The sequence below is a fragment of the Leuresthes tenuis genome, unplaced genomic scaffold (genome assembly GCF_036924035.1).
Source record: "Leuresthes tenuis unplaced genomic scaffold, fLeuTen1.0.hap1 SCAF_21, whole genome shotgun sequence".
In the NCBI taxonomy this organism is placed as follows: domain Eukaryota; kingdom Metazoa; phylum Chordata; class Actinopteri; order Atheriniformes; family Atherinopsidae; genus Leuresthes; species Leuresthes tenuis.
The window spans coordinates 7,452,229-7,466,520 of NW_027325375.1; the positions used below are offsets into that span (position 1 = coordinate 7,452,229).

Genomic DNA, 14,292 nt, shown 5'->3' on the forward strand with positions numbered 1-14,292 from the left:
ATTTCTGTGCAAGAGGCGCTTGGACCTTTATCTGCAATCGGCGGTGGGTCTGTATTATGTCACAATAGACTGAGTGAGTAATTTCTGTGCAAGAGGCCCTTGGACCTTTATCTGCAATCGGCGGTGGGTCTGTATTACTTCACGTTTGGTGGTTGGACTGTAAAATCCGTGATCGGCGGTGTGTCTGTTTTTTGTTTTTTTTTTCTCTCCGCAATCGGCGGTGGTTCTGTAGTTGTTGTGAACAGACGATACACTAAGGGTTTATCTCTGCATAAGGACACAGGGCTAAGTTTTGTTATTTTTCATGAAAATGTGGGGTGGTTTGCTACTTGGTTGATATTTTACTGTGTTGGTGGAAGTGTATCGAGCAGTCGAGACTGATCGAGAATTCCTACACTGACAGATCTCAAGTGGTTCTGTAAAAGGGGGGCATTGGACTACAAATTAAAGGGGAATTTAGTTAGGGTGTTACAGAGATTGGTGAATTAAAACGAGTGAAGAGACTGGGTGAACCCCCAGCGATCAAGCGCACAGAGTAAAAGATTCTGTGTAGAAGCTTCTTGGTGGGGTCCAACACTCAGGTATTGCGCCATTCACCCATTCTGATTAACACGTGAAATACCTGAATATGTCACAAACCTTTGTTGATAAGTGGAAAACATATAAACCCGTCTCATTGGGGTCGGTATTATTTGACACGTTGACTAGAAGGCAGAAAAAAGTTCCAAGAGAAGACGAAAAAAGAGGGACAGATAGATTTGTAAATTGGACGAGAGAAATGCAAGGGAAAAGAATGTTTGGAGGGTGTAAAAGTGCTCCACCGCAACTGAGTGATTTCTCTATGTTTTCAAAACAAGCAACAGGCAGTAGGAATCAAACTACAGCAAAGCTAAAGGAGGCAGGTTTATTGCAGAGAGCAAGGGCAGAAAAATATATATTTTAACTGTGTTAAATTCTCTATTCAGACGCAATTCTCTGGACAACTAACACAGCATGTGCCAGACACAACGTCATCTTTTCCAGGGACACATCCTACTACACCAGAAGATAAGACACCTCTTCCCAACATCACGCATGCTCAATAACAGAAGCATGCCATTTAGCAAAAGAAAAAACTGACCAGTTATACAGACAAGAAAAAGACAAAGGTTAGATATCCTTAGCTTTGTCATAAATGCTCTCACCCTAAGATTATCTCATCCCAACCCTGCTTCCTTCTTCCCCCATTCAGCCCTGAGAGTGAGGACAGATTCTGATTGATCATTGACCTGTACTTAAAGAGTACCAGAGTTACATATAGTTATTTAGTCGAAAAATTTACAATGATAATGGAAATTTTTACTAGAGCATTTATCATCAATTCAATAATTTATGTTTAAATAAATTTGAATGGGAGAAATACCACATTGAATGGACAATCGGAAAACCGCTTTTCAATGCAAGTATCACAGTGAAGAGATAAGAAGAAATACAATGTCCAAAATAAATCCAAATGTGTAAAAAAAAATCCAAAATAAATCCAGGAAGAACAGACTGTTTAAAACTAAACATTAGAACCAGTTTGTTGTTGAATTAAGATTTAACAGCTCTCTTAAAAAGTTAAAGTCAGACAAACAAACACAGCATTTAAATCTTTGATCCTTTAATTGAAAAACTGCCTGAACAAAAGATGTTCTACAAATTGAGACTTTATGATTTCCACCTGAAGCAGGTCTGAGACCGGACAGTCAGACCATATGACATATTAGAAAATATCAGGATTTAACAGCAAGGTCAGACAGATAGGTGTCAGACAGTTTCTTACCATCTTAAAGCATTAAAGGTTAGCCTTTATTGTGTTAGAGATCACAGTAACATGACTTAAAATTTAGCTGATCTAAATACTTCTCTGCTTATTTTCACCAATTCTGAGTTAATATTCATCATCAGTATTTATATTTGATCTCATTAAACCATTTAACTATTTAACTGCAGCAGATCTATGAATCAATTGATCTGTTATCTTAACAGAGCAGCAAAGTGCTTTACAGAAAGGTTTAAAGTGAGTTAGATTATTAGGAAATTAACAAAAACACGGCAATAAAAGGCACAACGAGAGTCAGATATCACCAATGAGTTTCTTAAAGAAGAAAACTCTAAAAGAAATTTAAAGACAGCTGCGCTGCAGTAAGTCTGAGTCATAACAAGTCAAGTCAAGGTTTGTTTTCATGGCACATTTAAAAACAGCCACAGCAACCAGAGAGCTGTACAGCTGAACAATATATTAATACTATTAGCAAATTCTAACTCTGCAGATAAATATTAATTAATCTAACAATAAATATTGAATAAATTAGTGAAATAAAAACAAAAACAGTGTTTACAGTTAAAGACATGCCTCTATACCAGGCGTGTCACTGGAAAAGGAAAGGCTTTGTGACAGCAGGCACCCCGGTTAAACACTTAAATCAATTACTCGAACTATATTATGCCATAATTGAACCAAAACAAGTTGCTATAGTCAAGTGCAGAGGACATCAAAAGGGAGATGGGAGAGTAGCGAGAGGCAACAATGCAGCAGATAAGGCAGCAAAAACAAAAGCAAGGTATACTGCATTTAACCAGATGTCTCAGAAAACATTGGAGGAAAAATCACAACGAGAATTATGTTTAGAAAACATTAAAGAACTTCACGAAGCAGCGGCACCATCTGAAAAGCAAGCATGGAACGGAAAAAAAAAAAAGATTCCACAGGACGCTGCTGGAATCATGAAGGCAAAATAGTAGCTCCAACTGGACTACTAAATTTGCTATGTCAAGAAGCACACAGTAGAGCTCACTGCTAGCTCAAAAGTAACAGCGCTCATTTCACAACACTGGTGGCACCCCCACCTAAAAGACACAATGAAATATTTTGTGCAATCTTGTGAAATTTGCAAGCTGTTCAATCTCAAAGCAGGACTAGGTAGTTACCCAGTACCTGATGCCCCTGGGAAACAGATAGAAATTGAGTTTACTGACATGGGAGCAGCGAACAGGACTGAAGGTAAACTATATCTTCTAGGGTGTGTAGCTCCCTTTTCTAGATGGGTAGAAGCCACACCTACTAAAACCGAAAAAGGAAAAGAAGGCTTACAAGAGAAATTATTCCAAGATTTGGGGTACCAGAAGTGATAAGATCAGATAATGGTACTCACTCACTTCTCCAATGAAGAACTAGGAGAAGTGGAAAAATTGTTTGGAATTACACATAAGCTCAGTGCAGTCTCTCACCCAGCTTTACAAGGACTAGTGAAAAGAGCAAATAGAACCATCAAAAAGGCCGAACAGAAGTCTGTGCAGACACACAGTTAACCTGGGCTGAAGCTCTACGTATTGTGTTAGCCTAAGATTTACTCCAAATGCCACCATGAATGTTGTCATGTTGTCCCACATGAGGTCATGACAGGGAGGAAACACCCTGTCCATTTACAACTGCACCAACAGGCTCACCCCTTGTTGTACTACAGTATGGAAACTTGTGTGAATGTGAAACAACTGAATAACACGGTGATGAGGATATCTCAACAGGTTACATAAATACTCACTAAGGAACAGGACCAGGAAAGTGAACAAACTTAACTGGTCCTCTCCTATATGGACAGGACGCAGAAGCTACAACACATTGTGTAAAGGTACGGTTGACCGAGAATAGACTGAGTAACTGGATCCACAAGGATCACTGTACTCAGGCTCAAGATCCTGCCGAAAGAACATTAACTGAGGAACCTCACCTACTAACAAAGACTAGACCACGGGGACTAAAACTATCAGAGACTGAACAGACCACTGACTATGAAACCAAAGGAAAACACTACTGTGGAGACTAGACTGTAGAACCGCAGTAGCAGAAACAATAAAGGTTACAATAACTAATTTTCACACCTCTCCAGTGTGCAAGTCAGACATTAAAAGCTCAAGTGACAAAGAACTACAACAATAATCTGGACACACCCTCTCTTCCCACCACTCCACACCAGGTGACTAAAAGATCTCTGGAAAATGGTAACAACCCACTTCAATTGCAATTTATTGAGAAACAAAATGGTATGGTACAATCCGATCTGTGCTCAGTCATGACATGTTGGTCGAACGAAAAAGATATGAATGGGATGAATAAAATGTTCTGTGAGAACGTTTTAATCATGTGTTCTGGTTCATTCGAGAAATTACACGGGAGATGACCCAAATTGTTTAATCTGGTGCACTTAATCAATCAATCAAACTTTATTTTTATAACACTTTACATACAAGAAAATGTAGCACAAAGTGCTTCACAAGATAGAAGAAAATAAAACAAAGCAGTGAAACCCAAGGCCACATACAGACACACATAAACACACACACACACACATCTATACGTACACATACACCCACATACACCCACACATACTGGAAGAAAGAAGTAAAGATTAAGTAAAACAGAATAAACTGAGGCAGAGCTGCTCTAAGTAAGGTAAAGCACAGAGCTTTGAACTGCACGATTAAAGGTCTAATTCATGTCAAGGAAAAACAAGAAGGATCCTGAACAATTTAGCTAACATTCCAAAACTGCTACGAGCAAAGAAAAATATTACAAAATAATATCAAGAATCTGGGCCCTTAGGTCAAAGCATGCATGCAAGGTAACAGTGATCAATAACCAACCAAAGATCTGATGTCTGACAACACAAGCATGATGCTGTGGCACTGCTAAGGAAAAAGTTAGCAGCACAAGGCCACATGGCTCATCTAAAAAATAAATAAATGAGGAATTAAGACAAATAGAAAAATAGAATAAACCTTTGTCTTTGATTCTAATTTGTATGGAAATATGTTATTGTATCATGTGATGTTATAAGAAACTCTGATGTCACACTGTTGGTACCACATGAAGGGTTTCTAATTCAAATGGAAAAAAAATTCAAATTAAAAATGAATGCTGATCCTGAACTGTCTGTGGATGGCTCAGCATCACGAAACACAGCCACTGGTAAGAATTAAATAGAATTTAGCATTAAGTAACAAGTGAGAATTAAGCAGATCATGCTGAAATTTTATCAAAAACACTCTGAGCTGAATTAAGAGGACAGACAATATTTATCCCAAAAAGGTTAATCAGTTACTCATTGAGAGGAAATGGCTGCTTTCTTGGTGCTGTGCTGCTCCCAAAATTAAATCTAACCACAAACATTTCTGTCCTGCAGCAGCAACACAGGAGCAGAAACTGCAGTGGAAGAGTTCAGCAGAACTAACATATGGATGAGACTAAGCCTCATAGGGGGGGTGGAGATCATAGTTTACTAACACTTCTCAAGTTTTTCCCAAAATTCTGTGAGTCTTTGTCTTTCTTTTGTCTTTTGTTCTATGTTGTCTTGTGTTTTGTCTTTGTGTTGCTGTGTTCTCTAAATGGTTTGAAGTTTTTTCCACAGAAAAAGTTGATGGTACTGGATTTCTCATTAATGCTGTACAGCAGGTTGGTGAGTATTTTGGTATTGTCCTAAAACATGGTGTCTATCAACTGGCCAGTTGTTTTGTTTTTATTTCATTTATTTTTATTTTATTTTTATTTTTTCGGTTTATATATTTGTTTTTGTTTGGGGTTCATATGAAAACTTAATTGGTCGACCAATGAATACTGGGATTGAACCTGTTAAAAGGGAATTCCTGAATATAGAACATTGTGAAAATGACATGTTGTGCTGCTCGGTTCTCTCTCCTGCTAACATTCATCCACAGCTTAAATTAACTGCATCGGCAGCAGAACCTCTACAGGACTCACAGCCAAGTGACTGACAAGACGTCGGTCTGAAATTCTGGGAGGCACGATCATCATGCCAAGATAATGGTTGAACAACCACACAACCTTCAACCACTGTCAACAAAATAATCTGAATTATCTCCTGAATTGTCCCAAAGAACGGGTGGTAAAGACCCCTTTGTGGAAGTGAAGTGCTGGTAACCTCTCCTTCCTAGTTAGCTCAGACTGCTGAACTGAGGTTCAGCCAGAAGGACAACCAAACACCAAGCAGTGACAGGATTGGACCAGAAGAGACTGAGCTGCACTGCACCACTCTGCACAATGTTATCATAAAATTTTCACTCAAAAGAAATTGTCAGTTACTCATCTGTTCTCAACAGGGTCATATCTTCATATTCACGTCATGTTTAAATGTCTGTATTGTTTTGTGTTTTGTGATGTTCCTCTTTAGTTTAATGATTTTAAGTAGACCAATTATTAATCATAGGAATTCATACATACGTCCATTGCCATTGGTGTGAATCGGCTGTTCGGAGCGGGACCGTAGGCACTGAAAGGTAATTAAGTGGTCGGTCGCCAAGGGGGAATGGGGCCATAGGAGAATTTTCCCGGATATCAGCCCTCGGTTTTTTCGCTCCTACTCGCTGCGAACAGTGGACGATCCTGATGGTGATGTTAATTGCCTTAAGCACTTTTTGAGTTTCAATATTTTATGAATTGTAGCTTAATTAATTATTGTTGTGTTGTAATGGTACTTATGGGTGAGCAGGGTCTTGCCACTGCTTAAACCACATATAGTTTTGGGCCAAAATGAACTAAGATTCTACACAGAGATTGGGTTAGGGGCCACATACACACACTAATTTTAAGACATATTGAAACATTTATTGATTTATTCCTTGCATACACGTACAGGCGTGTTACTTATAGCTTTTAAGTGCTCATTGCAGAGTTATGATCAGTTGAGTAATGAAGGTTGAACTAATCTGGGAAAGAGGTTCTGTTCCCAGCATCATGATAAACACTCCTGATACAGAAAGGTTTAGCTAACGCATTACAATTATTTTACACATGCATATGCAATGAAAACTTGCTTGCTGCTGATAATTGCAAAGAAGAACAGCTTACACATAACAGCTCACATAATGAAATTTTATCAAAAGGGGGATAACAAGAATCTCCTGTCTGGTTGTGCTGCACCTCAAGGTAGTTGGCCACTTGCAGTTTGGGGACCTGCTAAGTTGGCTGCCGCTAACAGGTGTGACACAATACAGAATATAACAGTCCTACCTCATTTAGTTGACATGATTAAATCATGTCAAAAGGGGGAGTTGTTATAATTGGCTTTGATCTTAGACATTATGAATTCATATTCTGTATTTTCCTAAATAACCTATGTTCCTAGCTGGTACTTTTCCACTCTGCTCATACTGCACAACAGATGACCTTAAATGGTCCAAGACCTTAGAATGACATAAACAACTGGGTCAGACAAAACCTAAAACAGCACTCACACATACACACATTGTTTATCACATCCAAAGAACACAACAAGGATACCAGCTGGCCTGATCATGCCACTCAAAACTGGCCAATTATACTCTGACAAGTGTGAATACAACTTCTGTGAGATAAAGCTGAATATAAATATGACATGGTTCCGGATAACGGGGCTCGGCCTGACGGATTTCCTGCGGGAGCTCTGGCACTCCGAGTCCAGCGCTGCAATATACTTTACTTGTGACCACTAATAAATACTTTTTTAATAAACGATTTCTCCAGCTTGTTCTTGAGCTTCCAAAGAAAAAATCGGGCTAAAATCTGAGTTGTACTGGATATGTTTTTTAATGGCCATGGCATCCATCATGAGACACACTCAACCATATTTAGCTGGGTCTTCCTCTTGTCTTTCCTTCAACATGTCCAGCATCATCATGTTAAGGCCAGGCTTGGCATCCATGAGCTCATCCACCTTTGTAAGAAAGAAAAGCAGTCATTTAATAAGGCTGCTGTGATCAGGATTTTTTCAGGATCAATAATCACTGAAAGCAGTATTGGCAGATGTTAATAATGCTAGGTGTAGGTATGTCCGCCTGTTCAGTCATAACAGGATAAAATAATATGCACAGCTAACATGGAAAATAAGGTTTCAAATAATACGAACAATACCTTTGCAATGTATGTGGATGTGGGAGGTTGATATGAAGAGTCTCTCTCAGATAGCTGTACGCCTTCAGACCATGTAAGTGGAGAGTGATGGCAAACTCCCTCTGGTCTTTGGGGTATTCGTGGCTGTTTTGACAGGAGGTGTATTGGAAGATCTCAAATTCAATTAGCACTGGCCTTGCCCTTTCTGCCTTCTGTGTGTTTATTTTATAAATAAACATCTTTGCTTTGAACGTGATCCTGCATCTGCCTCCTATGTACTGGAGGTTCCTGACAGTACACACTCGTCAGTAAGGAAGCAGCTGGACCGAGCCTCACCCGCAGCAGGGATTTCTGGACCCAGTAGTTTTTCAGGCTCTCCAGAGCCGGTTCGCTGACCTGAACCAGTGCTTGGCCGAGGGAGGCGACAGTTTTGGCCGGTGGAAGGTGTCCGGTCACTAACTGGAGTTGTTCCAGTGGGGACTACTTCCGGAGGTCCCCGCACTCAAGGAAGCCTGGGAGATCGTGAGAAACATTCACTACGCGGCGGCAGTAGCCATTTGGCGTTGACTTAGCCGAGGTATCGGCCACGCTCCACCAGACTTTCATTTCTCATTTTGCCTCCCCAGTGTCTGTTCCTGTGTTGCCGTTCCCACAGCCCGCTGACTCCGCCAAGGCTACAGCCGGCCTCCTCTGAGCCTGAGCCGGCCTTCGAGCCGGTCCTCTCCAAGCCTGAGACGACCTTCGTCGAGGTCGTCCTGCCGCAGCATCCTGCCGCAGCATCCTGCCGCCCCGCAGCACTCCGCTGACGAGGTCCTGTACCAGCATGCCGCTGAAGAGGTCCTGCACCAGCACTCCGCTGACTCCACGTCCACGCCTGATGCCAAGTCCACTCCTGACCCACCTAGGATCCAGCCTGCTCTGGTGGTCAGAGTCCCACCTGCCCACCCCATCTGGGGAATATCTGGAAGCCGTTCCTTGAGGAGGGGGCTACGGGCGGCGCTAAGGGTGGGTCGGGTGGTTGCAGCTGTGTCCTCGCCTTCACCTGCACAAACTCAGGTGGGCGCAGCCTTGTCCTCGCCCTCGGCCACGGAGGCCCAAAGGGGGCGCATCCTTGTCCTCGCTGTCACCTGCAGAAAACCAAAAGGGCGCAGCCTTGTCCTCGCCCCCGGCCAAGGAGGCCCAAGGGGCCTTGTCCTCGAGAATCACCACGAATAGATTGGGGTGTTATTTTTGCAATTTAGCCACAACTTAGCTGATGAATATACAAACAGTGTCAGTAGGTGAAATCTCTCAGTGGACAACATGAAAAGGAACTCACAGCCATTAGTTCAACAACTGGGGGCAGAGATGCTTCTTCCCATTAACATGTCCAGGATTATACCATCTGTTGTATAATCAGATGTTATCAACCACTGTAATCCTCATCCTTCACTGTTATTTACAGTTTCTGTCTGCTCATTTAGTCTTACAGATAAATAGAAATATTCATTCATTCCATTTTTTCCATCAGTGATCTCACACTTCCCTTGATGATCAAGGCAAGAAATGGTTGAAACTTCCACATCCCTTTCTCTGTTTTTTTTTTATTTTTATTTTTTTACTAGGCAATACTTGGTTTCTTTCATAATATTGCCTAGGGCGGAGCCAAACCCTTCTGTGTTGCTAGGCGACATCATGAAGGAACTTTATGATGTCACTCAAATGTAATACATACATCACAACATGCATCACAATATACATCAGAACATACATCAGAACATGCATCACAACATGCATCAGAACATACATCAGAACATTCTATAGTTCAGTTCACTAATATCTCAGAACGTTTGTGAAGACTAACTCTACGCGTGTTGAATCTATACCTGGAACTTCATAAAAATCACAATGAACAAAGATTTTGTGCAGAAGACAAAGAAAGCCCTCAAGAAAGATCAAAGTAAGGGAGAAATTCATGCAACAACTTGAAATTACTCATTTTGGTTATATATATGAATCATTCAGTTTGTGCCTTAAGCTACACTTCTGGGTTTGTAATGCAGAAACTTCCAAACTTATTTTTAGGATAAACATTTTTTTCTTTTTAAAAGTATAACTTGGAAATTTTAACAATTTGTTTAAAATTCAGGCTAGTTGGTATTCTTGGGTTATACTAAAAGTGATTTTCAAACAATAGATCTGTAATGACTTTTATTTTTCCTAAATTTGGTTTTAATACTAATTAAAATACTGTGGTTACCAAACAGTTACAACTGTTTTTGCAAATTAAGAAGTTTCTGTATTACACTCCCTGTTTTCCTCAGATCATCATCACTGGTTATGTGTCTGTAATCTGAATCTTTTTTGGGGAGTGATAAAGAATTATTTGATAAATTAATAACAAAATTACAACTTTTTTTTATTGTTATTTGTAGAAGTTGACAGTAGCATGACACGTTCAGTGAAGGATGGCCGGACAAAGGCAACCAAAAGAAAAGCCAGTCCTGACCAGCAGTTGACCAGTAAAAGAACCAGGGTCTCTGAGGTGGCAGGACCTTCTACAAGCTGTCAGGACGAGGTCAGGACAGTGAAAAGAGGAAAGAGGAAGGTTACAGAAGATGGAGAGGCACCCTCAAGAAAGGCAAAGAGAAGGAGGGGACTCCTGGATGTCGTGTTAAATCAAGAGTCAGCCTCCTCCTCAGTGGAAAGTGGTAGGCTGGTGCATTCTGTGAAATTACAGCTGCATAATTAACTTACATTTTAGCTGTAGTGGTTGAATATTATAATGTCCTTTAACTTTGTCACACTGATCTAAACACACATTTTCAATCAAATTACAAACATGTGAGTGTCATCATGCTAATGTTTCAATGTGTTATTTTCATTTATAGGATCCAGTAGCAACAATGTAGATGGTTGTACATCTGATGGGGATATAAGGAGGGGTAATAGAAAGAGGAAGGCCTTACCTGCTGAGGAAACACAGAGTAGGAAGAGAACGAAGAAAACTGAGACCATACAGGACCAAATAGATGCCCAACGAGGTCAGTCATTAATAAAAAAATGTAACATTTAGCTTCAAGTGCGTTATATTTAATCTAAGTATTTATATTAGGTATTACCTAGGCGATATATATATATATATATGTTTGTTTTTTTAAATATATATATAGAGAATTTTTAGAGGTAACCTGTGTAAATTATCATTGAAATTCTTCTGATGTACTGTCAAACTAAAATGATGTTTATGTTTTATTTTAGCTGAATTTGAGGAGAAATATGAGGAGAAAAATCAGCTCGGCGAAGGAGGCTGTGGATCTGTGTTTGCAGGCTGTCGGAGAGCAGATAATTTACCCGTATGTATTAGACACACATTGTCATATTCAAGACACTCACCGTATGATGTGACTAACCAAAGTCTCGTTTGTATCTTGCAGGTAGCCATCAAACACATTCCAAAGGACAAAGTGTTCTGCAAACATAAAGTAAGTTAGCAACGGCAGTAACTTCTGCTTTTATCAGCACTATCACTGGATTATAGATAAACTGTGGTTTTCCCTGCCTAACACTTTCTTTGTTGCTGTGATGTTTCAGGACAAGAATGGGAGGCAGATTTCAGTGGAGGTGGCTGTTATGCTGAAGCTGGAAAGTAGCACTGCCAGTTCAGTGGGGCACTCAGCACCTGTGTCCCTGCTGGACTGGTATGATCTACAGCAGGAGCTGATTCTTGTGCTGGAGAGACCAATGCCTGCCGAGGACCTCGCTCACTACATCGAAGAGCATGGAGGCTCCCTCCAGGAAGATGAGGCAAAAGTAAGCTGATGGAAAATATTTGCAATCTTTGTGAATGTCATTCTTTGAGAGACATCGTCACACTTTCTGCTTTTTTTATTTAAATGATTTCATAATGGTTATCAAAATAATTTAAAGCCATAAAAAATGTCACACCATCCTCTCTTCTTAAATATCTAACCTGTTTTTTTTTCCTCTTTCAGATTATAATACAACAGTTGGTTGATGCAGCAGTCCACCTGAAACAAAACAGCATCTTCCACAGAGACATCAAAGTGGAAAACATCCTGATTGAGACCGGCTCAGATGTCCCACGACTTCGTCTCATAGACTTTGGAATGAGCTGCATCAACAAAAAGACATCTATATATCGGACTTTTTATGGTATGTTATTACTTCAGATTTTGCTCTTCTCCAATCAGTGATTTAAAAACCAAAGCCACTCCTCCTCTAACATTTATTCTTATGTCTTTATCCTCAAGGTACCAGTGCTCATGTCCCTCCAGAGTGGCTGAACTCCTGCACATACAGTGCTGGACCTACAACAGTGTGGCAGGTAGGAGTGGTGCTGTTTGAAATGCTCCACAACAAAGATTTCAGGTCCACTAACTTCATCAGGAAGAGACTAAAGATTAGCAGTACGCTGTCTCAAGGTAAAACAAACACCCATACACACATCTGTCATTAAGAAAAGATAATCTGTTTCAGTTCACATTCTGATAGACCACTGCAGACCTAACAATGTTTGTTCTTTTTCTTCACATCCTCCAGATTGCCTGGATTTCTTGGAGCAGTGTTTGATTAAAGTTCCCAAGCAGCGCCCCACGCTGGAGCAGCTTCTGAATCACACTTGGTTCACGTGAGACAGAAACAACACACACACTGTTAATCAAAACAAATGACATTTTATTGAAAGTTTGACTCATGTTTAAATTTAAACCTAAATCTTTGTCTGAATTTAACAGGAATAAATATACATTATAAATATGTCACATTCTCTGTGATGTGAGGATGTAAGGATAGGATAGAATACAATATATTAGAATACAATAGAATAGAACATAACACAATACAATACAACAGAATACAAGATGATATAATACAATTCAATAGAATAGAACATAACGCAACACAATACAATACAATAGAACACAATAGAATAGAATCCTTCTGTATTAGTTCTTCAACAGGTACATCTACAGTGTTGCAGAAGACAACCAGAAGAGGAACAGAACAATTATAAAATTTGTTTTTTTTTAAATTATCAGTGTTCACTTCTCTGAGAGGAAGTGTTCACTGATGACTGAATGATCTCAGATGTGCAAAAATGAATTGTCCTAAATATTGCAAAAATAAAATCCATTTTTAGACACAATTTTCAAAGAAAGTGAATGTTTATTTAATATTCTGACATTTGAATATTAGTTCAAGTAGTTTCACATTTATATTAGCCCTATATAACTGAGTTCAGAAATATCTACTCTGTCATCTGGCCTGCTTGTGCTACTCCCGGGGGGGGTGTTTCCTCTCCCCGCTGCTCGCGACTTCACCCACCTGTGGGCACGTCACGACTCCCGGGGCACTCCTGGGGCAGGTGCTGGCCCACTGTGTGGCTGTCTGGGGCGCTTGGCCCTCTCAGGTATTGGGTGGGGCCTCTGCCAGGAGGTATGTATCACTGATGACTGAATGATCTCAAATGTGAAAAAATTAATTGCGCTAAATATTACAAAAATAAAATCCATTTTTAGACACAATTTTCAAAGCACTCAATGGCATCTTACAAGACACAGATAAAATGACAATAGAACATTAACAATAAAAATATGAATTCATTTTATTCATTGATTTAATAGGGACTAAACTTAATACATATATTGAGCCAGATTTGGCTGCAAGCTCCTGCTGGCGGTGGCTGTTCCTGCTGGTGGTGTCTGCTGCTGGTGGTGTCTGCTGCTGGTGGTGTCTGCTGCTGATGGTGTCTGCTGCTGGTGGTGTCTGCTGCTGGTGGTGTCTGCTGCTGGTGGTGTCTGCTGCTGCTCGCAGAGGCTGCTGCTGCTACCATTGGAAGCTACTAGTGGTGACTGCTCGCTGGTGTCTCACTGATGGCTGCAGGAAGATGCTGGTGGTTGCTGGAGGTTGAGCAGGAATGGAGAGGCCAAATACATCCATGGCAATAACTAAAGTATTTGGTAGTGGCCTAGATATTATGGCCTTTGGTGCAGGAGGTTGAGCCTTCTTGGCCTTCTTGTTCTGACTCTTGCTGCCAAGGTAACCTTTACTCTAGTCTTCTCTCCTTTCAGCCCTGATGCACTTTGCCGCAATCCTTAACCTCAGCCTGACATATTTGCAGACTATCTTTCTCTTCACATCATGGCATGATGGAAGGCTGCTCTCCAGAAGCATGGCCTCCTCTTCCAGCTGTTCCACTGCATTGGTGCACTCCATCTGTCCTGAACGGAACAGCTGCTCCACATGCTGGACGACAGTGAAGACCTCATCAGATGGCCGATAAAGTGCACCCGGTTTGAATTCCTTCAACTGCAGCAGAACAACATGCTCATGTGCATCATTTGCATTTTGCACAAGTGCATGCTTGCATGTCTCGCAGTGTGAGT

The 14,292-nt window shown here is 40.5% G+C and overlaps 1 protein-coding gene across 1 annotated transcript; it reads left to right on the forward strand.

Annotated features, from left to right (window-relative positions):
• Positions 1–9,793: 9,793 nt before the first annotated feature.
• On the forward strand, positions 9,794–13,817 carry LOC140280354 (serine/threonine-protein kinase pim-1-like). Its single transcript, XM_072375653.1, has 10 exons — positions 9,794–9,845; positions 10,321–10,596; positions 10,777–10,929; positions 11,147–11,241; positions 11,323–11,370; positions 11,480–11,698; positions 11,881–12,061; positions 12,160–12,330; positions 12,449–12,536; positions 13,721–13,817. Exons 1-10 carry the CDS (start codon positions 9,794–9,796, stop codon positions 13,815–13,817), a joined length of 1,380 nt encoding a protein of 459 aa, XP_072231754.1.
• The last annotated feature ends 475 nt before the right edge of the window (positions 13,818–14,292 follow it).